Source organism: Lutra lutra, chromosome 4, assembly GCF_902655055.1.
Source record: "Lutra lutra chromosome 4, mLutLut1.2, whole genome shotgun sequence".
Classification (NCBI taxonomy): domain Eukaryota; kingdom Metazoa; phylum Chordata; class Mammalia; order Carnivora; family Mustelidae; genus Lutra; species Lutra lutra.
The window spans coordinates 178,846,076-178,870,576 of record NC_062281.1 but is presented as its reverse complement, the minus strand read 5'-3'; the positions used below and the strand labels follow the sequence as shown (position 1 = coordinate 178,870,576).

At 49.1% G+C, this 24,501-nt stretch overlaps 1 protein-coding gene across 2 annotated transcripts in view; it reads left to right on the top strand.

The window, feature by feature from the left end:
• Positions 1 to 24,501, top strand: part of MAN1C1 (mannosidase alpha class 1C member 1) — a 139,763-nt gene that overhangs the window by 42,812 nt on the left and 72,450 nt on the right. Inside the window, exon 2 of one of the 2 annotated variants that reach the window (XM_047726773.1) lies at positions 12,650 to 12,746. In XM_047726773.1, the coding sequence (XP_047582729.1) occupies positions 12,650 to 12,746 (97 nt within the window). Of the gene's footprint in view, positions 1 to 12,649; positions 12,747 to 18,634; positions 18,657 to 24,501 lie in introns of those variants that run through there. The other variant, XM_047726774.1, reaches the window with a different exon arrangement.

The following is a 24,501-nucleotide window of genomic DNA, read 5'->3' as shown; positions in this document are numbered from 1 at the left end:
CAGAGGTCGGAAGTTGAAAATGTGTCTCACTGGGCTAAAACCGAGGTGTTAGTTAGGCTATATTCATTTCTGGAAGCTGTGGGGGAAAATCCAACCCTGCCTTTTCCAGCTTCCAGGAGGCACCTACATTCCCTAGCTCATGGTGACTTCCACCATCTTCAAAGCCAGCAAAGGCCCGTGGAGGCTTTTTGGCATTTCACCTCTTAGACACTGACTCTTCTGCCTTCTTCCTCCTTTACTTCTTTTTTTTTTTTTTTAAGATTTTATTTATTTATTTGACAGAGAGAGATCACAAGTAAGCAGAGAGGCAGGCAGAGTGAAGGGGGGGAAAGCAGGCCTACCGCTGAGCAGAGAGCCCGATGTGGGGCTCGATCCCAGGACCCCGGGATCACGACCTGAGCTAAAGGCAGAGGCTTTAACCCACTGAGTCACCCAGGTGCCCCTCCTCCTTTACTTCTAAGGACCCTTATCCACCAGGATAATCCAGGCTAATCTCCCCATCACAAGGTCAGCTGATTAGCAACCTTAGTTTCATCTGAAACCTTAATTCCGTTTCACCATAGGTAGTCACAGGCTCTGGGGCTTAGGACATGGCACCTTTGGGGGCCGTTATCTGCCTACCCCAGGCAGGACGGGGCTGGATGTGTTTGAGGTGTTGTCCAGAGGCCCCTGTGGTGGACACATACAGATCTGGGATCTGGGATCGGCCAGAGCAGGCCTTTCAAGCCTGGAGCCTTGGGAGGCTCTCCGAGGCACTTACACAGAAGAAGGGCAAGTAATGGTTTACATTTGTAAAGGATCAGCTCCAGCAGTTGGAGAGAGGATGGGGGAAGTGGGGTGAGAGAGGATGCAGGGCGACTGGCTGATGTTCAGGGACAAGGGCCTGGGAGGGGGTGGGAAAGGAGGGGAACTGCAGGCATGTGTTGGAGATGTCAGTGACAGCCTTGCTGGATATGAGGTGTGGAGAAGGCAATTCTGGTCCTCTTTCCTGCTGGGAGGGAAGTGATGCCCGTCGACCCCATGACAGGTGGTCCTAATGTGGATGGGTTTTCCATGCACTGGGCACTGTGCTCAGTGCCTTGTGTTGTAATTCATCCGTGCGGCACCCATTTGAGGCAGTTATGCAACTGCTTCCCTCAAGGAGAGGTAGTAGTGGAGGATGGTGGCCAAGAGCACAGGCTGCCTGGGTTTGAATCCTGGCTCTGCCACCTACTTGCTGTGACGCTTGGACATGTGCCTCAGTTTCCTTATATGAGAATGGGGCAATGATATATTAATGTTATAAGGTTAAAATGAGGATTAAATGAATTATTATATATATAAATCCCTGGTGACTCATGGAAAACACTAGATAAGCATAACAGTATCATTTTTGAACAGTTGAGATCATTGAGGCACAGAGAGGTTAAGTATCTTATCTTAGGACACACAGCTAGGGAGAGCTGGGACCCAAAGCCAGACTCTTAGCTCCTGTACCTTGCCACCTCCTCTCTGTAAGGGCCTTTCAGAGCCATGGTGAAAACTGTGTGTGCTAATACACCCAAAAGCCCCTATCATGTTCGGCACGTCATGTATGTTCCATAAATGTATGTATGTGGAAGTGTAGTTCCTTTTTCTGTAAAACGGGGGTGATGACTTGCACCCTGTCTCGCTCACAGGTGACCATAAGGCTCCAATGAGGAAGGGAAAGCACTTTGGGAATGGCAGAGCTCCCTGTGCGTAGGTGGGTTTTGTACTAAAATCGTTCAGAGGGCCTTGTCAAACCATTTCCCCTGGAAGTTCCCTCACAGATGAGCTGAGCTCGTCCCTGCTGTCCTTCATCTCTGTTCTCCATGCCCTGTCTCCCGGTTCCTCCCTCCATACCCAGACTGTGACAGAACAGAGGAGTGAGGAGGAGCCTTCCCTTTGCAGGCTGGGAACCAATCTCAGTGCAGGGGCAGAGCTCAGACTGGCTTGTGATCTTCTCCATCAGCTCCTTTTGTCCGGCTGCAGACTCTGTAGCAAGATCATAAAGGTATCTCATGGGAAAGTGGCTAGCTCATTCTTGCCATCCCCTGTGGCCTCACAGTTGGAGCTCTTCCCTTGTTGGGCCTTTGGTAAACCCTTGCTGAGTCAAAGCCATAGGTCAGTCAGTGTTTCTGTCCCAGGATTGCCCTTTCTCCATGGTCCTCATGACATGAGCAGCCCAGGGGAGCTCACCTGTGTCGCCACCATCCTTAGGCCTTTACCCAGCATGTATTCATGGAGGACCTGTGTGTGCTGGGCACTCCGCTAGGGGATGGGGAGCAATAGTGAGCAATGGAGACTATTTCCGGTGGGGAGAAATAGATACAAATTAATCAATCACATGATTAATGTAAAATTCTGGCTTGGATGATCTTCTATAACAGGGGAATTTGATTTGATCCAGGAAGCTAGAATTCTCTGGGACAGAGATGTAACGGATAAGTGGAATTTGCCAGGCAAAAAGAAGAGAGGGGAGTGATCCAAGGAAAGGTGCTGTCCTGTGCAAAGGCCCTGTGGCAGGAAGAGTTGTAGTTCTTTGAGGTTCTGAGGAAGAAAGCCGGCATTGTTAAGGCAGAGATAGGGAGGATAAGCTGAGGCTGGAGGCCTGAGTGGGTGGGACCTGCAGGGCCCGAGGAGCCGGATTAAGCTTGATCTTTATACCTAATAGAAGTGTTTAAGTGTGGGTTGGGGGTCAGGTAGAGATGCGAGTACATTTGCATTTCAAATAATCACCCTGCCTGCAGTGTGGACAACGATGTAGGAGGCAGGAGAAGACTCCAGCTGTTGGTGGGTTAGGAGGCTGCTGCAGGAGTCCCGTGGAGAGATGGGAGTGCTTTAGATTAGACAGGTGGTGTAGGGAGAAAAGAAGGGAGGGATACTTAGCCGGTAAATTAATAGGGTAGTGAAGATCTTATGGATGTTTTTTTTTATTGAGCACATATTCTGTACCAGCTGCTGTGCTAAATGCTTTTCATAGGTTATCTTATTTACTCTCAGGATTATTATGAGGATTAAATATTCCTGTCTTTATTTCACAGATGAGGAAACCAAGGCTCAGAGAGGTTAGGTCGCTCACTCAAGGCCCCACAGCCAGTAGGTGACAGAGTCCTACAGCAACTTCTTAACTTTAACGTGCAATTGGATCACTTGGGGGGCTTCCTAAAATGGTGGTTCTAATTCAGCAGGTCCGGGTTGGGGCCCAGTATGCTTCGGTCCTGACGTGCTCACGGTGTATGCCCAGGTTCTAGTCCCTGGACCGCACTTTGAGCAGCAGGGGTCTAGCTCCAGGGCCCAGACTCTCAACCATGGTGCCTTAGAACAGCTACAGATAAGGTGAAATTTCTGAGACTGCTCAAATCTGCATCCCCGTGGGCAGGATGCGGGAGAGCTGTCTGGACCCCAGCTAGGTAGGGAGTGATACCACATTTTCATTTCCTACATTTGCCTTTCAACATCTCAAGCAAACCCAAAAGTGAAAGGAGGGAGGCAGCACCTCCCCCTTCTATTCCCCACCCCCCGCCCTTCACCCCTCAGCACAGCTGCTGAATTAGACCAGGGGCTGGGTGTGTATTCACCGATGTCTCATTAGCCGGCACCAATCAGGTCGTGCTGTGATGGAGGTAGATTGAGGAATCTAATATGGATGGTTTTTAGGGACCAAGCTGTCAGCTGTCTCCCTGCACTGTGCTGAAAAGGAAGGAAAAAAAAAAAATCAACCCAACATTCTCATCTCTTTATCTGTGTGGTCATTAGATCCCAGGATCATTAGAAACCAAATCCTTTCCCACTCAGCCCCTGCAGATGGGGCCAGGTGTCACTGCTGGGAGACGCCAATAAGGCTGCAAGGCATGGTGTGAGCACTTGTCTCTAATGACTGGGAAAATCCATTTCCCATCTTGGTAGCTTTGAGACGTTGTGGTGGTGGTTCTGGGTCACTGCCAGGCCTGATCCTGTCTGTGTGTGGGTTTTCTTTAAAACGGGGAATGTCGCCCCATTTCAGTGATTACTCCTTCCTGTCCAGTTGCCCTCAAAGAACTTTCCAACACAAACTCTTAGTTTTCCAGTCTAGAGGCAAACTGCCAGCAAGTCCCATTTCCTCCCCTCCTCATCGGCATCCTTTCTCTCATGGCTCTGCTGTTCTGGGGCTCGTGAGCCGGGATGGGCGTCTGTGCCCAGGTGATTGATGCAGGGGATTCCAGTCACTTTTCTTGGGAGAGAATTCTAGAGCTCTGAGACAGGTGGAAAGAACATCTTAAACAAAATAATGATGTGTACCTCAGACTAGTAAATATTTTTCATCTTAAGATTTCATGTCCTTGTAATTTGTTCAGGGGGACAAAAACATCTTTCGTCTGAGAAGGAACTAATGGGATGTTTTAGGATTCAGCTCCCATTGCTCTGCCTGTGTCTATCATTGGGGCTTTGTTTCCTGCCTTTACAGGACTTGGCAAAAGGAAGGCTTTGTGGTCTATTGTTAGGTGTTCTTTGAATCTATAAATCACAGACGGCTGGAAGGGAGGGGCTTCTAGAGACCATCTAGAACCGCCGTCTGTCTCCAGCATGGACACGCACGTATGCACACGCAGATGATGACTGCCTGTTGTGTATTTCTGGAACCCAGTGGGGGCAGAGGTATAGTTTCTCTTGGTATTTAGTTCTCACGTCTCCTGGTTCTTATAGTCATGTTCTTGAGTCCATCCCAGATCCCTCTTGCCGCGGCTCAGGCTGCCCCTGCTCCAGTCAGCCGCATCACCGTCCTGGCCCACGTTCTTGGAGACAGGACCATGCCCTGCGCTGTTGACTTCTGCATCCTGGCCGTGGCAGATCACTTCCCCAGTCTGAGCCTCCTGTAGTTCTCGTAGAAGGTGGCTTTGGGAATAGAGACTATCTCTGGCGCTCAGATTCTGTTTGACTCTGAGATTCTGGCTCTGTGCTTCTGTTTATGTTGTTTCTCTCGCTGGTTGGCCTTGTCTCTGACTCCCAGCTGTAGAAGACCTTCTTCTCTTTTGTCAAACCTGGCTCCATCCTATCTACTCCATGGCCAACCACCCAAGCACTTCCTTCTGACTTAGGAGCAGCACCGTCTCATTGCTTCCTTATGTTTTTTATTCTAACAATCTTTAATTTTCACATTATAAATATTTCTAGATACTCATTGTAGAAAATCCAGAAGATATAAGTCAATTAGAAGGAAAAAATTACAACCACTGAACTTCTCACTATCAGAGATAATCACTGTCAGGGTTTGGTGTATTTCCTTCCTGTCTTTTTTTTTTCCTTCCTCTTCTTTAAAATACTCATACATAGTCCAAGAAGTTTCATGCTGTATCATTTGGTGCCCTGCTCTTTCCCTTGTTATACAAGTAGCATTTCTGTAATCACTGTGCACTTGGAAACATTTTTTATTATCTGTTTATTACTTTACATCTCATACTTTATTGAGCTCTTGCATGATTGTTTCTAAATGAGAATAATATCTATCCTGTCAAGACCACTGAACTTCCCAAATCAAGTGAGATAAAGTGTGCAAAGAGCTACACAAATATAAATGACTGTTATTTAGTTTGATCTCCCCAAGCGAACTGCAATTCTGTATTGTCAGAAGCTTGTTTTATATTTTTCCATTTACCAAGTGTTGCATCTTGATGGGCAAAACAAGGTGTCTGGATTTACTCTTTAAAAGGGAACATACATATTAAGATCTTTTAATTTTTCCCCCCAGCAATTTCTAAGAAGCTCTGGCCTAAATAATGTACTTGAAGTGCAGAAAAAGGAGGGTGCACGGAGATGTTCGTTATGGCATTATTTACAATAACTGCAAAGTAGAAATCACTGAAATGTCGGATTATATGGGGGGAAGGTTAAGTAAATGATGCTGAACCTACTTGTTATATGGCTCTTGAAAATGATGTTTGCAAAGCCTTTGTAATAAAATGGAAAATGTTTATGTTGTCATCCCTGGAAGAAGCAAAGATGAATGAGAAAAGAATAGAAAGGAAAACACCAAAATAGGAATGGTGGTTACAGTATTTGAATAATGGGTGGTGGTTTTCTTTCTGCTTTTCTACAGTGAACATCTATATGTTAGATACATTAAAAGATAGGTAAATAGATAATGGAGTCTTTGTTTATTTATTTTTTAAAAGTAAGTTCTACGCCCACTGTGGGGCTTGAACTCACAACCCTGAGAACAAACATTGCATGTTCTACCAACTGAACCTACTGGGTGCCCCCTGAAAGGGTTTTTTTAAAATAATAATTTCAGATTTGTAGAAAAGTTGCAAATATCTAACAAAGGTTTCACTTTTACCCTTTACCCAGATTCCTCAAATATTAACATTTTACCTTTTGCTTTTTTTCTCTCTCCCCAACACACAGTTTTCTGAACCATTTGAGAGTAAGTTGCAACCATAATTCCCCTTAAATATTTCATTGTGTATTACCAAAAACTTAGTGCCACTTTTCTACATAACCATAGTAAAACCCTTCAAAGAAAAAATTAACAGTGGTATTACCGATACTACCGATTCCTACGCCCCATTCAAATTTTGTCAGTTGTTTTGACAATTGTCTTCATAGAAATAATAATAATTGTTGTTATTTCTGCTCCAGGATCACATTCAAGTTCACGTGTGACATTTAGTTCATGTCTCCCTAGTCTCCTTTGATCTAGAACACTCCCTTAGTCTTTCCTTTTCTTCTATGACCTTGATGTTTTTGAAGAGTGAAGGTCATTATGTTGTACATGGTCTCCCGATTTCCGTTTGTGTGATCCTTCCTCATGATTCAGCTTAGGTTTGAATTTGGGGGCAGAATACTAGTGAAATAAAGGACTGCCTATCAAGTGGCGTATGACATTGATCTGTCCCTACTAATAATTTTTAAAGATGCAAATAACTGTAGAGCACCTGGGTGGTTCAATCAGTTAAGCATCTACCTTTGGCTCGGGTCATGATCCTGGGGTCCTGGGATCGAGCCCTGCATTGGGCTCTCTCCCACTCCCCCCTCATGGTCTCTCCCTCACTCTGTCAAATAAATAAATAAAAACTTTAAAAATATTTATAAATAACTTTATATGTATCATAAAATTCACCTTTTTTGAAAGTATAAAATTCAGTGATTTTGTATATTCACAGAGTTGTACACTCCTCCTCATCAATTACAGAACATTTTCAACACCCCAAAAAGACCTCATTTCTACTTGCAGTCATTCCCTATATCTTCTTTACCCAGTCCCTGGTGACTACTAACCTACTTTCCATCTGCATGAATTTGCCTTTTCTGGACATTTCGTAGAAATGGGATACTACACTATGTGGCCTTTTGTGTCTGGTTTTTGAGGTTTCTCTCTGCTGTAGCATGTGGCAGTAGTTCATTTCTTTTTTTTTTTTTTTTATGACTGAGTACTATTCCATTGCATATATATGTTTTTTTCCTACATTTTGGTTCATTTATCAGTCAGTGGACATTTGGGTTTTTCACTTTTTCGCTGTTACGGGCAGTGTTGCTATGCATTCGCATATATAAATTTTTTGTGTGGACTTATGTTTTTTATTTTCTAGATGTGTAAGGGGACCCCTAGGTTCAGTGATTCACCAGGGGACCTCATAAGACTCAGCACTTGGTCCTACTCCCAGCTGTGATCTGTACTGTAGTGAAAGGACACAGAGAAAAATCAGCAGAGGGAAAAAGGGCATGCAGGGAATCCCCGAGGAAACCAGGCACAGCTTCTAAGAGTCCTCTCCCAGCAGGATCATACAGGGTACGCCAAATTCTTCTAGCATTGAATCGTGACAACATGTGTGAGGTGTTATTTAATATCAGGGAAGCTCATTAGAGACTCAGAGCCAGAGGATTTTATTGGGGGCTGGTCACACCGGCCCCATTTTAGCACACACCCAAATCCTAGACTCCCAGAAGGAGAGCAGGTAGGTATCCAGCCTCCCAGACTGTACAGTCTAAGGGTAGGAAACCACCTTCACCAGTTCAAGAATGGTGGACCACTCGTGGAATCCTCATTCCCAGGTGCCAGCCAAGGACCAGCCTTGCAGGCAGGCCTTTCTAGGGATGGGAACCTCGGCCAGCTGTGAATTCTTTTCTGCACAGCTCCATAGGAGTGGAGTTGCTGGGCCCCATGGGAACCTTCTATTTAACTTTTTTTTGCCAGACTGTTTTCCAGAAGGACTGCACCACTTTCATTCCCACCCGCAGTGTGTGAGGGTTCCAATTTCTCCCCATTGTGGCCAACACCAGTTTTTGTTCTTCTTTTTTATTTTATAGCCTCCTAGGAGGCACTAATAGGTTTTTAAGTTAATGATTTGCAAGCATTTAGAACAAAAGATGGTGATTCGTAGGAGCCAAAATGGATTCTCTAAGAACAAACCATGCCCATCTAACCCCTGATTTTCCTTATAAAAAAAAAAAAAAGGCAAAAAAAAAAAAAGCAGGTTTATTTTTTCTGTACTAGCTATGCTAGGGGAGTGTTTTTGTGTTTCAGTCCTGTCCTTCACAATGTCTTCATGTTCCAAAATGGAGACACAGGGTTGTATTGATTGGTGGGTTCCTCACTTGCTGACAGGTAACACTCAAAAATGCAATATCCAGGAGGAAGGCCTCTGCGGCGATTTCCCCGATACTGTTCTCAGCCCCCTTGTTTAGTGTTTCTGTCCAAAACTCGAAGGGGAGACACAGATGGCAGTCCTATCAAGTTTGCAGATTACCCAAAGCAGGCAAACACATGCACATTGAATTGTAAGGTCTGGTTCCAGAAGATCCTGACAGCACAGAATGGTAGGCAGAGTCCTACAACATAAAATTATTAGGGACAAATGGCAAGTTCACGCCCACAGGATCTGGTCCAGATGCAACCAGAGAGAGTTGGCACTTCGGTTTCTTCTCATTAACAAAAGTATAGCCAACCTTAACAAATGGACAACAAAGTCTTAGGGCACCCCGGAAAAACGCGGTGATGTGTGGGTCTGCAGTTTCAGGGAATTCAGAAATCGGCCAGGAGGAGAGTTGTTGAAGGAGCTGGGCTGCTCGGTGGGCCAATAGACAGCCTAAGGTGACTGGAGAGTTGGCTCCCCCTTTCTGAAGGTCTCTGGTATAAAGGCAGTATGAACTGTCTTTCCCATGGCCCATAGGGGAAAACAGATTTGGACTGATTAAGGACGCATTTTGTGAAACTGTAGCAAATGGGCTGCCCGGTAAGGTGGTGAGCATCCCATCGCTGGGGGTATTCAAAGAGGCATTACTTAATCTTTAATTAAGGAACTTGCATAGGGCAAGAGGTAGTCTGGATGACCTTTGAGGTCTTAGAACTCCCTAGCATGAAGCGAGGATCTGTCCACCCCTAAAGTCCAGTTCAGGGGTCACCCAGCTCCAGAGTGAGATAGCCTTTCCGTGGTTCGTCCTCTTCCTGTGCCCCTCACAATTCTCTGTCCATGAGGACACTTGGGTACCCACTTGAGACACACACTTGCCCTCTTCTCAGTGCCTCTGTTGCCCAGAAGCCCCTCTCCTCTGACCCATTACCTATCTTACCCAGGACATGTGAGGTCCACCAGTCTGCCAACCATGTGTTAAACTCTACAGCCATTTTCTTGTTCTCACAGCCATTCAGCAAATATTCGGGGACACCTAGTATGTGCCAGGCCCTGGATGAGTTGTAAGACATGCAGCAATGACCAGGGGTTTGGTGGGGGAGGGGGGCCCCCATAAAAGCTTGACTGCAGGCTGCTGTGGGCTGTGAAGTCAGGAGTGTGGGGAAGGAGTGTGGGCCTGACTTAGGCATGGCTGGGGAGGTGACCTCCTGCAAAAGTGCTGTTTCAGCTGGGATCTGAAGGAAGAGAAGCAGTCAGGGGAGGAGAACGTGGGCCCAGAGCCGCATTCCTGCTGGGGCTGTAGCCCGGACTGTCGCTGAGCACAGGACAGGACACCAGCTCGGGGCTTGCTTAGGATGCTTCAGGAATAGAAGTACAGACTGCCTGGTGGGGGTCTTTTCCTGTCCCTTGCTCATCCAGTGCCCAGGTTGAGCCACTTGTGACCTGAGATGGGAGACTCGAATGTGTCCGCACGCACACACATGCTTATGTGTGTGAGTGTGTGAGAGAGAGAGTTGAGAGCCACTCTGGTTGCCTTCTGAATCCAGTCCCAAGTGGCATAGGGATTATTTGTGCCTTCATTCCCCTCCACTGGTGTGGATGACTGAGGTAATGGGTCCCGTTCCAAACGTCTCCACATCCCCACAGTGGCAGCTCCCATGGGGACATGTACAGACCTGTGATTCTCCTAATCTCTCGGGTACACCCACTTCTCTCTCTTTCTTGCAAGTAGGAGGGGTTTGGAGGTCCTCCCCTCTAGACCTCTGCTGCTTCTTTCCTGCTGTCCTGTATGTTTTACCAGCCTCCTGCCACTCTCCCCGCACCCCCTCCCGAACCTCAACTCTCATTGACTTAACTGAGGGAGCCTACAGATGAGAGATACTGAGGGAGGAGGCCAGTCTCCCTTAAGCACTCATACCCAGCAATTAGTTTCTGTTATTGCCAATTCAGGGTAAGTAGAAAATAACAGAGGAATGGAACTAGGATTCAAAGCCCGTGCCAAGTGCTTGGCATGCGTTACCATGACATTTGCATGTGTGTCACATGGGAAGTCACATACCAGGCCAAGCATGAGGGTAGGTTTGGCCAGCCTGGGAGTTGAAAGAGCCTGGTTCCCAGCCCTGCTGGCTGTGTCGTCCTGACCACTTCCATCTCTGAGCCTCAGTTTGAACATCTGGGAAATGGAGAGGTGCTGCCAGATCCCTCTGTCATTTCACAGGGGGTGTGGGCCATAGACTCATCACATCTGCCCTCCTGGGCCATGTATTTGGGTCACAGTGGCAGGCACAGCAGATGTCATAATCCAGATGGGCCTGGGAGAGACTGCTTCTAAGCCTTGGCGCCTGGAACGGCAGAGCATGGACGGTGAGGGTGGAGATGTCCAGAAGGAGGAGGCTGCAACAGGAAGGTGGGCCAGGGGCGGGAAGGAGAGAAGTAGAAGGGTGCCATACAGTGTCTGGAGGGGAGGTGAGAAGTAGAGACAAACACGTGGACCAGATGGGTGGTTCTCAGGCGTGGCCTGTGGACCAGCAGGATCGTGGGGGAACTCGTTAGGAAGGCAAGTTCTTGGGCTCACCACAGACCTGCTGGATCCGAAACTCAAGGATGGGGCCGACAGGCTGATTCAGTAAGCTCTCCAGGTGATGCTGATGCCAGCAAAGTTTGAGAACTAAGGACAGGTGGAAGGGAGGGATGGTGGTTGTGGTTTGGAGGACTAAATGGGGTTTTTAGAGGCTGAAGAGGGCAGAGGACTCGTGCTTGTCAATCACATGCCGTGGCAGATCAGAAACAACATTTCCAGCTACTTTCTTTCACATAAACCTTTCAGGATTAGGGGTTAAACCTTTCAGCAAAACAGCCCTTGGTATCCCCATTTCCAAGAGAAGTCCACTGAGGCTCGGAGACCTTCAGTCACTTGCCAAGGTCAAAGAAGAGGTGAGAGGCACACACAGACGGCCCTGGCCTCGAACCCTGTGTTCTTTGCAGTAAACCAGCTACCTCCCCAGGCACCAGGTCCCCAGCTGTGCCTCTGCTGCCGGCCCCACTGTCACTCAAGCGGCCTGCCATGCAGAGGGGAAAAGGCAGCACTCTAGAGGGGTGAGCCTGGGGGCCAGGGGAGCTGGACTGAACGTCCATTCCTCTAGCCTCCAGGCTAAGTGCATCCGGGGGACCGAGGTGCTGGTGTGACGTTCCCTAGAGACTGACATAGTTTCCTTAAAGTACTAAGAACTCGTGCCCGGACAGGGGGACAGAGTTGATAAATATTCATTGCTGCCTACCTGTGCCAAGACTTGTGCTGGGTGCTGTGAGGGAAACTGAGGCAGGCATAGTTTCTGGCTTTGAAGAGCTTTTGGTTCCTAGCCAGGGAAACAAAGCCTGATAAGTGATTGGCTGGGGTGCTGGGGAACCTGGGATGGCCAGGGTGGGTCAAGCCAAGTGTCAGAAAGGTGCGGAGAGACTTGTGGCAATGTTAAGGGACAGAACAAAGGCTTTAGCGGGGGTGGCAGACCTAAGGCTTCAGAGCCACAGGGCATGGGTTCAGTTCGTAGCAATCTCACTGACTCTCTGGATAACCTTGGACAAATTACCTTGTGTCTTTGCCTTGTCTTCTTATCTGCAGAATGGAGTCTACCATCCCTAGTTCAGGGGTTGCTTTGTACCAGGCATCACTCTGTGAGTTGTTTCCTTCCTTTCAGAGGATGGCTTTAGGCCAGAGCAAAGCAGGAAGTCTTCATGGAAGAGGTGGCTTTTCACTTTGGCTCTGAAGGATAGCTAGAATATATTTATTGCTTTTTGTGTCCCCTCTGAGGAATCTGTGGGTAGACTCTGGGCTCTTGGGGTCATCTGAGGAGAATGGCCGCCCAGGCAGCTGTCACTGTGAATAAAACTATGTGAGAGAGAAAGTGGTCTTCCTCAGGTTGGAAGATTATTATTATTTTTTTATATGGTTTTGAATCCTGTTGCAGAGGGCAAAGCCAGCGGCCAGTGCCCGCGGTTGGGAATTGCCACACTCAGGTTCTGTTTCCTACTTTCTCTTACAGATGATGCAGTTCGCCTGGCAGAGCTACAGACTTTACGCCATGGGCAAAAACGAGCTCCGACCACTCACAAAAGACGGCTATGAGGGCAACATGTTTGGTGAGTTGGTGTGGGTGAGACCCACAGCCCCTCTGCTGGTTGAGCGGAATTCAATTTTGGCTCTTCCCCCCCCAACCCCCCCCCACCTGCTGAGCTGTGTCCCTATTTCCCCAGACTCGGGGCTCCCAAGTCTGAGTTCCTTCTGGGCTCTTGAGGTTTCTGAGCCTTTTAGATTTGGGGGAAGCCAACATGCTTCCCTCTCACTTTACACTCTTTGTACACACTTAGCATCTGTGTCTTGGAGCAAACACACTTAGTCGTGTGACTGGGGATGGTGAGGAACGGAGACCTGTTTCCCAGGAGCAGGGCTGGGGTTCTGAAGGACACAGAGGACTGGGTTTGACTCCAGTTCCCCAGGTGTAGCTGTAAGACGATCTCAGGTGAGCTCATGAAAAACGGGACCAGTTTTTGATGAGGTGGGCGTGTGTGCCGCCTTTAGGGTCCTGCGGGTGCGTCTTGCACACCCTGCCGGTGGACGGTCGGGACTGTAGCTCATCAGGGAGCGTCATGGGCACTGCCTTGTGTTGGCAGCCCTGTGTGACCTGCCGCCTCACTTGCTCGTATCTCTTCCATTTCCAGGCACAGGTTCTCCTAACTCGAGAGCCTCTCTCAGCTGGAGAGTCTGTAGAGTGCCTTATTGTGGGCACGGCCTCACATTCCAAACTTAACACCCTTCCAAGTCGCCAGCTCTCCACTCTGCAGGCCTTTCTCCAGAAAAGATGCCAGAGGCGGCCTGGCCTGCTTCTTCCCTGAGAGATGGGAGCTCTCTGGGGCTAGAGATGGAAATTCACCCGCTGTGTTCCTCACCCCTTAGAGACACAGGTCCCTGAGGTCCAGAACCAAAGAACCAAGTCAGATGAAAAGTCCCAGGAAAATCTTCAAGGGAGATTTAAAGGGATGGCTCCTATGTGTATGGTCTTGTGAGAAGTGCCTGTGTTCCGGGAAGAGGGACACAGGACCTGCCTTCCTCCCTCTAACCAGTCAACATCACATCCTTTCTGGATGTTCTAATAACTCACTCGCCTTGGGTGTGTGTCTGTGTGTCTGTGTGAGAAAGAGAGCTTTTCGGTAACTTCTTTCATTTTTCTGTTTATCATAGGAACATAGGGAAAAAGAAAAGTATCAAAAAGTGAAAAACAGACAAAAAATAGCTTATTCTGCCACATACATGCAACCTCTGTTGACCTCTTGTTCATTTCCTTTCAATCTTCTCTGTGCCTTTTTTCTCCTCGATATACAATTTTATGTTCTCTCTCTCTCTCTGGCTTAATGTTACATCATAAGTGTTTCTCTAACTTACTCAAATTTGTCATAAAGGATGTTTTTAATGGTGGCAATTATTGCAGGGATGTGCCATGATTCATTTAACCATCCTGCTAATGTAGGACAGAAGTCGTTTCTAATTTTTTGCTATTAAAAATAATTCAGCAGTTGTCATCTTTGTGCATAAAATGTTGTCTTTGGATAGATTCCTAAGGAGGACTCCTGAGTCAGAAGAGAGAAAGGCAGATATTTCTTTAACCTCAAGTATGAGATGTGTAGAGTCTGGCTGTCTTCTCTGTCTTGGAACATAGACCTTCCCTGATGTCCCACATTAGCCCTGGGGAAAGGGGCCAGCATGGGTCTCACCACAGTCGTTGGAGCTTTGGCTACCGGTGTAAATCTGGGATGGAACCACGGAGGTTTCCCCTCTCTGCCTCGCTGACTGTTTGCAGATATCCAGGGAATTGGTGGAAGTCAGTGGAGGCTGATTCCTGAAACTGCACAGCACGGGCATAGCTATTGCTCAGACTGTCCATGGGACCGAGGGAGCATCATGGGGAGCACTATTGGTAGGACTAAGTCAGGTCCGATTGTGTGAAATTCCTCAGGGCTGTCCTTTGCATCTCAACTCTTCAGTCCCTTTTCAGTCACCAGACCTGATGGAGAAAGTGTGGGCAGCTAGAACGGTGGAAAGAAACTTGGACCTTGAGTCTGAAATACCTGGGTACAAGTCCTCATTCTGTCCTGAGCTATCTGTGTAGCCAAGCCTGAGTTGCTTAACCTCTCTGGGCCCCTGCTCATTTGTCCTTCATACTGGACTACTGTGAGAGCACGTATGAACATGCAAAGGGCCCAGTATGTATGAGTGGTTTACGATTTACAGTATAATACATGCAGTCAGCGGTTGCCCAGGTGAGCCCGAGGAAGTCCTGAGGTCTCCTCAGCGTCCGTCTCCCAGAGCAGCTGCTCCCCTGGGTGCCAATCCTCCGGTGCCTCTAGGAGTCCTGGCAGCATCTTTCCTGTGCAGCCAGCAAAGAGGGCGCAGTGGGCGGCTGGCTCCTGGGAAAGGTTTAGTCTTTCACTCAACAAATGCTTATGGACCACTTTCTGGTCCATAAGCTGTGTGATCTTAGGCAGGGCATTTCTCTGTGAGCCTGAGTTTTTCTGCATAGTGGTACTAATGAAAACGTCAGACTAGCAGCCCAGGGCCTGCCTGACACACAGAACCTACTTAATAGGTAGTAGCTATGACTGTGGTTACCCACAAATGTGTCTTATGAGCCAGAGGCTTATGGAGGAGGCTTATGCACCCAGAGGAGGAGGTTCTAGTTTGGGGTGGATCCATAAGGGGCTTTGAAGCTAGACTATTCCCAAAGAGAAGGAGGTGAGCTAACCTGGGTTAAGCCGCTTGTCACCCTCCCCCTTCTTTTTCCGGAGTCACGTAGGCTGCTAGGTGGCATCATTGCTGGGCTCTGGCCACTGCCATCTTCATGACTTCACTACAGACTGAGCCCTGCCAGGGAGGCCAGGTGGCAGCAGCGCACCCCCGTCCGACCTGGCTGAGCTGTTTGGACATGGGCTCGCGCAGGGTTGAGAGGGGTGCATATGGGGAAGAGTCACGAGTTCATGCTGGTGTCTGGCTTTGCAGTGAGAACATCAGATGCCGAGCCTGGTCTCCTGTGCAGCGTTTCACCAAATTGAATTCCACTCCCAGCTGCCCATGCACCCCTCCCTGAATCTGTTCTTTCTCCGAGAGTGAGACTGCTGAGTGATGTGTCTCTCGAGCCGGTTTTTGTATCCTTCACAATTCAGAGTCAAAGAGGCTTCCATTTTCCTAACCTCCAGCTCAGCAGGTTCCCAAGCCCCTCGTGCTGCGAGCAAGGCCTTAGCCTGCTCATTGTCTTGTGGCCCAGGCCATGGTGGATATCTGCCTTGTTCCCCTTCCTCTGAGAGGTCGCTCCAGTGTCCCTGTTAGTGTCCAGCCAGGTGGTGGAGAGAGTGTGGACTTTGGATCTAAGCAGGCCTGAGGAGAACCTCTGTGCTGCCACTTAGTAGATCTGTGGCCTCACACCGCGAAGTGGGGCAGAGACTCCCACCCCCTGGGCGGTGGTGACAGACTAGAGATGGAATGAGGCCTCGCCCGTAGCCAGGTCCAGAGTGGGCACTCGATGGCAGCTCTCTGACCACTAGTAAGTTGCAGGGCCAAGTCTGCCACTCGCAGAACATCTTAGGGGAGGGATGGGAGAAGAGCCAGCGGTGACGCGGCAGCCGGAGTGCCTCAGTACACAGAGGCCCAGCTTCCTTACCTGCAGAAAGGCCTGCTGCTAGGACTGGGGAGGACACTCAATAAGCCGGCCGAGGAGCATGGACTCGGGCCGGATGGCTTGCATTTGCATGCTGCTGTGCCACTTCTCAGTTGTGTGACCTTGGGCAAGTTTCTTAACCTTTCTGGGCCTCATGGTCCCAGCTGTAAAGTTGGGACAACAATACTACCTACTCAGAGGATTGTCTTGAGAACTAAATGAGTTAAGACATGAGAAGTGCTCATATTCATGTCTGGCATTCTTCAAGTCAGCTGCTATGAGGGTGACATAAGGCTCTTAGGACAGTGTGTGCCTCTCTCATGTTGACTGGAGCATGTCCAAGACCCCTGGATCCAAGGACCCATGTGAAGGTTCCAGGGCTCTGCAAGACCAGATCCCTCCTGTCCTATTGCCCCAGCCCTGGAGTGCCCATGGCAGGGATCGTGGGTGGGCAGCCCACTGGTAGGCAGTGTCCTGTTCACTCCTTCATTTAAGCAGCTTACAGAGGAATTTTTAGGCAGGGAAAGGTTAAAGTTCAAGGCCATGGAAAAAATCAGCCTCCTGCCAGGATAAGAGGTTCCGGGCGTGTAGTAAGCAACACCTTGCACTGGTGCCAGCTTCCAGCCCTGAAGCACTTAAAGAGCGTTAATCCTCCCAAGAAGTCATAGTGAGCCCTGATAACTTCACCTTCCCTTGGCAGCAAGGAGAACCAGCAGGGACAGAGCCTTGGGGGGGGGGGGGGGGCGGGGAGTACCACCAGAGAGGGTGAAAGGGCTTCAAGGCAACTCCCACTCCTTCCTCTGAGTTGGGGAGAACCAAGGTCAGAGAGCGGAAGGAACTTGCCCAAGGTGACAAGCACATTAATTACAGGACTGGGGACTTAGACTCCGGTGGCCTGAGTCCCAGCCGAGTGCTCTTTGCACCACCCACTCTGAGATTAGCTAAACTGACCAAGGCCAGATTGTTGAAATGCAGGCCTATGGACATGGCCAGATCACCACCAGGAGCTGGAAATTTGCAGAGCTTCAGAGGGGGCAGACTACCAGGAGATGTATGATTTGGGGGCAGAGAGCCCACCCACTTCCTGTACCTGCATCACACCGAGCACAGTAGCTACATTCTCTCGTGTCCTACTCACAGCCCTTGTAAGGAATGTATTACCCATTTGATCCCCATTTCACAGATGAGAACCCTGAGCCTAGGCAAGTTTTAGGACTTGCTTAGTCACCCAGTTATCAAGCAGAGACCTGATCATAAGGCTGTCAAACTTCAAAACCCAGTCCATAAGCCACTGTGCTGCCCTGTCCCCCAGTGGCCATATACAGTGGCCACAGAGAAGGGAACAGGGCAGAGGGTTGGTCTCAGGGTTGGTGGGGCTGCATCTTCTGCTCCCCTGCCCTGACGGGAGCCCAGAGAGGACACACACTTCCTAGGTCTGCAGCCACGCTTCTCCACGCATCATTAGTTAGTGGACATCCGCTGAGTATTTAGGGCTTGGAAAAAGATTCAGATGTTCCTCTTTTCTCCCAGTGTAGGAGAATACCTTATCCCCACCCAATAACCTAAAAACACAGAATCGCAAAGCATGCCATTGACTGTCAGTACGATGAGCCGAGGGTAGTATGGTTTTGAGAACCACGCCTGCTTGAGTTTGAATCCTGGCTCTGCCACTCATCATGAGTCCTGTGCCTGTGGCCCGGTTTCCTAATCTCTCTGCACCTCAGTTTCTCCATCTGTACAATGAGAATAACCCCTCCTTCACCCAGCAGTTGCGGAGATTAAAGTTCCTGTGCAGTGCCTGCCCACGTGCCTCCACGTCCCCGTCTTTGTATACTCGTTAACCATAAGCTACTGCCGCTATTATTCTATTTCTTAAAAAAATACTTGGAAAAATAATTATATTCCAAGGAAAGAAACAGTGCCTGGCACATAACACATCGTGGGCTCTCATTACATATTTTGGAATGAATGAATTGCCCACCACCGTCTCTGCGTGCCCTGTTTCCCCTTAGCCCTTCGTTCTTGGTTTGGCTGGGAAGGGCTGGGTCTGGCTTTGTTCTCTTCCTCTCGTTTCTTCCTCTCGTTCTCCTCAGCGGCCTTGACCTCCTCCTCTGTCGCAGAGCGAGTTTAGAATCAGCAGACTAACCCTGGAAGAGCAAGGGTCCTGCTTAGTCAGCAGATGTGCTTCTCGGGCGTCTTCTCTGTGGAGCTTGGAGGAGCTCGCGTGGCCTAGGTGGCCTGGGAGGACTGTGAGAGCCCCAAATTGGATTCTGCCTCTGTCTTGTGAATCCCCGATAGAACTGCCAACCAAATCCCCGTTTCGAGGGATGATTTATGGCCTTGGGTGAGTTAAGAGGCGAAATGAACACAGCATGATTTTCAGATCACAGGCTGGGAATGTTCGGCCTTGGCAGGGAGAAAAATCATCTTTGCCTTGTAAACGGAGCAAATATGATGTTGAAGAGGGAATAAATCCAGGTCCCAAGATGTCACTTTTACAATTGCTTTTTGGCGTGTGACTTAGTAGTGCCTTCTGCAAAATGCTCACAGTCTCCTACACACACACCCTGGTCTGCCTGGATCTTTCTGTGGGGGTGAGAGTTACTCCACCAGCATGGCTGCCTAGGGAACTGCACGCTTTGCCAGAGAGACCGTTCGCGAAAACGACCTGCTTCTGCAGTTTCCCCAGAACTCCATGTTGTTTCCACGATCTCGGAACCTGTTCCCGGGGGGCAGCCCTTTGACGTTAGAGGTACGCCTGGGGTCAGATCCTCAGCATTTACCAACTGAACGAAATCGGGCGAGTCACAGAATTCCCCAAACCTCAGTTTACTCACCTGGGAAGGTGGGGGCAGGGTCAGGTCACCCCAGGACCCTGCCTGGCATTCATGACCCCGCTTCCCGGTCCCTCACCCCCTTCCCCTGCTTTTGGGTAACAGAATGTGTTGACTTCTCTGGCTGAAAATCCATATCCACTTTTATGAGTTTGGTTGTTTTTCTGAAAAAACAAACACCCAGTGTCCATCCATCATTCTTGGGAAATTGTCATCAGGCCATGTCGCTCACTGATTTTTAGCAGGCTGTGGTGCACATTCCTGACCCAGGCTCTGGGTTTGTTTTGAGAAAGAGCTGTCATCTGCGTTGGAAGTGGGGATGTTGCTCATCCTTGCATAGAACGGGTCAGGCGTAAGGGCAGCGAGCAAGCCTTCCGGGGAGTCACATGTTTTTGGAGCCGTGGCTGCTCCATCCGGAGGCTGGGGGGCTCTCAGAGCACAGAGGAAATGGATTAGAAGCGTCGGTCACTGGCAGATGGGCTTTTAGCACGAGGAGGGTAATGGGATGAAAATATTGACCCCACATGTGAAGGACAGGCAGAACCAGCAGTTGCCAGTCAGATGCTGTGGTCACCTGGGGGAAGGGGGGGGGTCTCCCGTGGCCTTTGATGACACATCCATGATTTTGCCTGCCACCACCTCCTAAAAACCAGAAAGCCCCTTAGGTCACACTGGGTAATTATTGGAGCAAAGCGCTCCCTTCTGAACTAGCCTGCTGGATGCTCCCTCTCTCATGCCGCTGACAGTTCAAGGCATGAGGCTGGCCGCACCCTCCTCCCGCAAAGATTTTTTTTTTCTTCCCAAGCACTTTCTAATTAAGATGCATCTCGGCTGTTTTCTTTTTCTTTTTTGTTTAAAAGGCTTCCCACCAGCACAGAGCATAATTTATTTCTCTAAAAACTATAGTAGCAGGTTGTTGTAAAAAGAAAACTCGAGGTCAGGAGCCTCGGGTCCCCGTCCCAGCCCTGGCGCCAGCAGCCGTGTGAGCCGGCGGCCTCCTTTGGGCCTCGTCCGGTCTTCAGTACAAAGAAAGATGCCCATCCCCTCTGTGATTCCTGGTTGGTTACCAGGCTGATTTCTTCTTCTTTTTCTTTTTTTCTTTTTCCGCCTCTGAGAGGCTATTTGGGCTGTGCTGGTTCTTTTGAAATCTGAAATTTTAGTAGCAAGTCTTGTCCCTGTCAGGGAGAAGTGAGTCAGGGTATCTATTCCCAGAGCAAGTTCGCTGGATGCCTGAGATGATTCATATCGAAAGTGACATTCCCTCCTGGAGGTGGGGTGTTCCCACCCACTTTCCAAAGACCTTGCCTTCCTTGGAAACAAGGCTGAGCCCACAGCAGACAGCCAGCCCCCTTTCTCTTCACACCACATTGATGGCAAGCACTTGCCAAATTTCCCAACAAACTCAGTGACAAATAGGTATGTGAATTCGCAGAATCTCAGACTGTCAGTGCCAGTTGGATTCTTTGAAACCATCTGGTCCGATGTCTGGAGGATGGGGAACGAGGCACTCAGAGGGACAGGGACTCTCACAAAAGCCTGACAGCCAGGACTCGAGCCCTGGTCTTTTCACTTGAGCCTCTTTTTAAAAAAAAAAAAAATGACCTTTTAAACACTGAAATGTAACTTAGATCTTACCTACAGCAGAAGGCACAATCCCACTGAGTTTTACAGGTGGGTACAGCCTGTAGCTATGCCGTAGATCAAGGTAGCATTTCCCAGACCCCACAAGGTCCCCTCAGGCCCCTCCCACTCAGCCCCCCAAGAGCCGCTACTATTCTGACTTTTGTCATCTTAGATTAATTTAGTCGGCTTCAAAATTTCGCACCAGACTTTCTATCCTCTTTCATGGTTTGCTGCTTTTCACTCATAATTCTATCATAAACAGGAGTTCACTCCTTTACAAGTTTACCCACCCATTCTACTGTTGTTGGACATTTTTGTTTCTAGTTCGCCGCAACTGCAAGCAAACGCCGTACCCATCAGCAGCCACTCTCTCCAGCAATCCCTCTCCTGCCAGCCCTTGGCAACCACTGATCTACTTTCTTTCCCTACATAGATTTGCCTATTCTGGACATATGGACATTGCATATGAAAGGGAACGTATGATATCTGGTCTCTTGTGACTGACTTCTTTCCTTGGGCTTCATTTTTTTTTAAATATTTTATTTATTTATTTGAGGGAGAATGAGTGAGAGAGAGCATGAGAGAGGAGAAGGTCAGAGGAAGAAGCAGACTCCCCGAGGAGCTGGGAGCCCGATGTGGGACTCGATCCTGGAAGTCCGGGATCATGACCTGAGCCGAAGGCAGTTGCTCAACTAACTGAGCCACCCAGGCGCCCGGGCCTCTGCACAGTGGAATGTACCGGTTCCTCATTTCCCCTTACTGCTAAATAATATCCCGTCCTGCGAGTAGACCATATTTTATTTATCCTTTCAGCAGTTGATGGACATTTGGATTGTGTCTGCTTTTTATTTTTTATTTTTTGGCTCTTCTAAATAATGCAGTTCTGAACATTCATGTGCAAGTCTTCGGGTGGACGTGGGTTTTCATTTCTCTGGGGTGTCTGTCTAGGAGGGGACTTGGCTGGATCACGTGGTAGCTCTGTGTGTAAACTTCTGAGCAACTGCCAGGCTGTTCTGCACAGTGGCTGCACCATTTTACATTCCCATGGGGAGTACTTGTGGGTTACAGACACTTTCGTACATGCTTTTTGGTGGAAAAGAGCAGCCACTTACTCTGGGATTCACCCAGGGTTTGAACAGCTGGGTCATACCATGTTGGTATGTTGAGCTTTAGTTGGATGCTGCCAGTTTTGCCAAGTGGAGAAATGGATCAGCAGTCGCACTGACCATCGGGTGAGAGTTCTAGTCTCTCCATTATCCTTGCCAATGCTGGCTGTCATCAGTATGCTTCGTTGTCGCCTCCTACTGAATATTTCCCTCTTAATCAAGATGCTGCACCCGGGGCACCTGGGTGGCTCAGTCAGTTAAGTGTCTGCCTTTGGCTCAAGTCATGATCCCGGGGTCATGGGATGGAGCCCTACATCAGGCTCCCTGCTCAGCGGGGTGTCTGCTTCTCCCTTTCCCTCTGCCCCTCCCCCACTGCTGTGCACTCTCTCTCAAATCAGTAAATAAAATCTAAAAAAAAAAAAAAAAAAAAAAAGCCACACCCTTTGTTCAAACCCCGAGCTTCCCAGGCATGTGCTCCCTGGAGCAGAGCTGTCCTGCACTGCCCCTCAGCCCTAGTCTGAAAGGGTCCCTGCTCTTCCCACCTCAACCTAGGTGTGAATTGGACCTCCCAGGCTGGCTGCCTCAAGGGCTCTTTGTAGCAGAAGGAATGGTTAGCAAAGTCTTCCTTCATTACCCCGTCCCCATGCTATCTCCCAGTGCCATGGGGCGACCTCTCTGCTCCCCAGCCCACCCCAGCCATAACACACAGGTCCAAAATGGTGTGAACTGGACCTTCTTTAGTTCTGTTATTATGCCTGGAAGGGGGTCGTAATGAAGAAAATGCTGACCTGGGGTCAGAAGACTTGGAGTCTCCAAATCCTGACCCTACCAACTCACTGGACAGGGGTTACATTTCTTTCCTGAGCCTCAGTTTTTCTCTTCTGTGGAATGCGGAGGTTGACATCTCATAGGATTGTTACTAGGATCTTATGAGACCACTAACTTATCTGTCTGTGATTGTTCAGTGCCTATATTGTGCCAGACACTGTTCTAGACACAGGAAGCAGCAGGAAGACATCCATGTAGACCGCCCAGGCTAGTGGGGAAAGAAATATATGAACTTGTAGTTTCAATTCAGGTGGTACAAGTATAGTAAGGTACTCACACTGAGAGCTCTTTAATTCCTTCTTGGAGCAATGGGCTTCAGAAAGTTGAAGCATGAAGGCAGAAGCATAAGAGAGGGGTCACAGGCATAGAAACACAAGTGCAACAGCCTAGAGGGGGGATTGAATGAGATCATGGCCCCTCAAGGTCTAAAAGATGTCCAGTGTGGCCAGAGTAGGTAGGGATGTGGTAAGAGACTTCATGCAAGCAGTACTGGTGTAAAAATGGTGTCCCCTGAATGTAGCTCCCTGGTGTTTTCTCCCCATCCTAAACCTCAGGAACCAGGAGACCTGGCTTCTAATTGCTTCTTAACCACCAGTCTGCTCTGTGACCTAGGCGAGGCCCATTCTCTCTCTGAGCTCATTTCCCCATCATACGGTGTGGGCGTCTGGCATATGGACTCTCCTGTGGCTTCTAGGTCCTAAAATAGTGGGTGATTGCACTACTTTGGGGGTGTTTCACCCTGGCTGATGAAGGTCTGGTGTGGCTGAGCGGGCAGCGGGCTCCGTGATGGGGGCAGAGGTGTGGTACCAGGCACTGGTGAGGACCCTGCAAATGGTCGCTTCTCTGGGCTGGGGAAGCCTGGACTTCACTCCCCCATCCCCCCTCCCTGCCCCCCCCACCTGGGCTGCTCAGGCTGGCAGATCAGTTCCCTGCTCTCCCCAGGCATGAGAACCAGGCAGGAATCAATAGGAATTGTTGAAAACCTCTGAAGGGAGCGTGGAGGAGGACAAAGAGACCCGGAAGTGTGTTGTCAGCACAATTTAGGGCTAATACTCAAGTTTGTTTTTCTTTTCATCAAATCTGAAAGGCAGTTTGAAATCCACGGCTCCTGTTTTGTTTTGTTTTTTAATGACTGGATAAAAGCACAATTGCATTTTCTCCCCTAATAACTTTGAATTCTGGGAATAGACCATGTGGGGATAATTGCTGTTGTCTAATCCCGCCGATGGCCAAGCAGATGATTGGGGCAGGGAGGAAGGGAGCCACAGTGGCGGAGGCCCTCTTGCCTGCTCCTTACCCAGCCAGCACCGGCTCAGCTCCCCAAATAACACTGTTCCTAAAATAGCAGTTGCCCAGAAATGCATCTGGATGTCGTTTTGCAACAAGTAACCGATAGTGCTGTTGGGGACAGGCCGAGTTGGGATTATTTAAGTCTTAATTCAGTTCTGCAACTTTGTATCAAGGACCTACTGTGTGCCAGGCTCCCAGGTGGGGATGGAGCCAGAAAGAGGGTGTAAAATGAGCAGGATGCCGTGAGCTGGTTGGAGAGAAGACCAAGGCCATCTGCCCACGCTGCCGGGCAGGACACGTGCCTGAGTGACTTGGCTGCAGGAGAGGGTGGCAGTACCCAAGGAGAGCTGCCGAGCAAGTTCCTGAAACTATTCGAAAAGTTCCCATAATGTTCCCCACATTTCAGTGCCGGCAGATGACAAGGCTGGTGCATCTGAGAGGAGTCGTATGGGAGGGGGCAGAGTTGTTGGGGGTAGAGTTTGCCAAGTGTCAATGAGGTCCCTCTTAC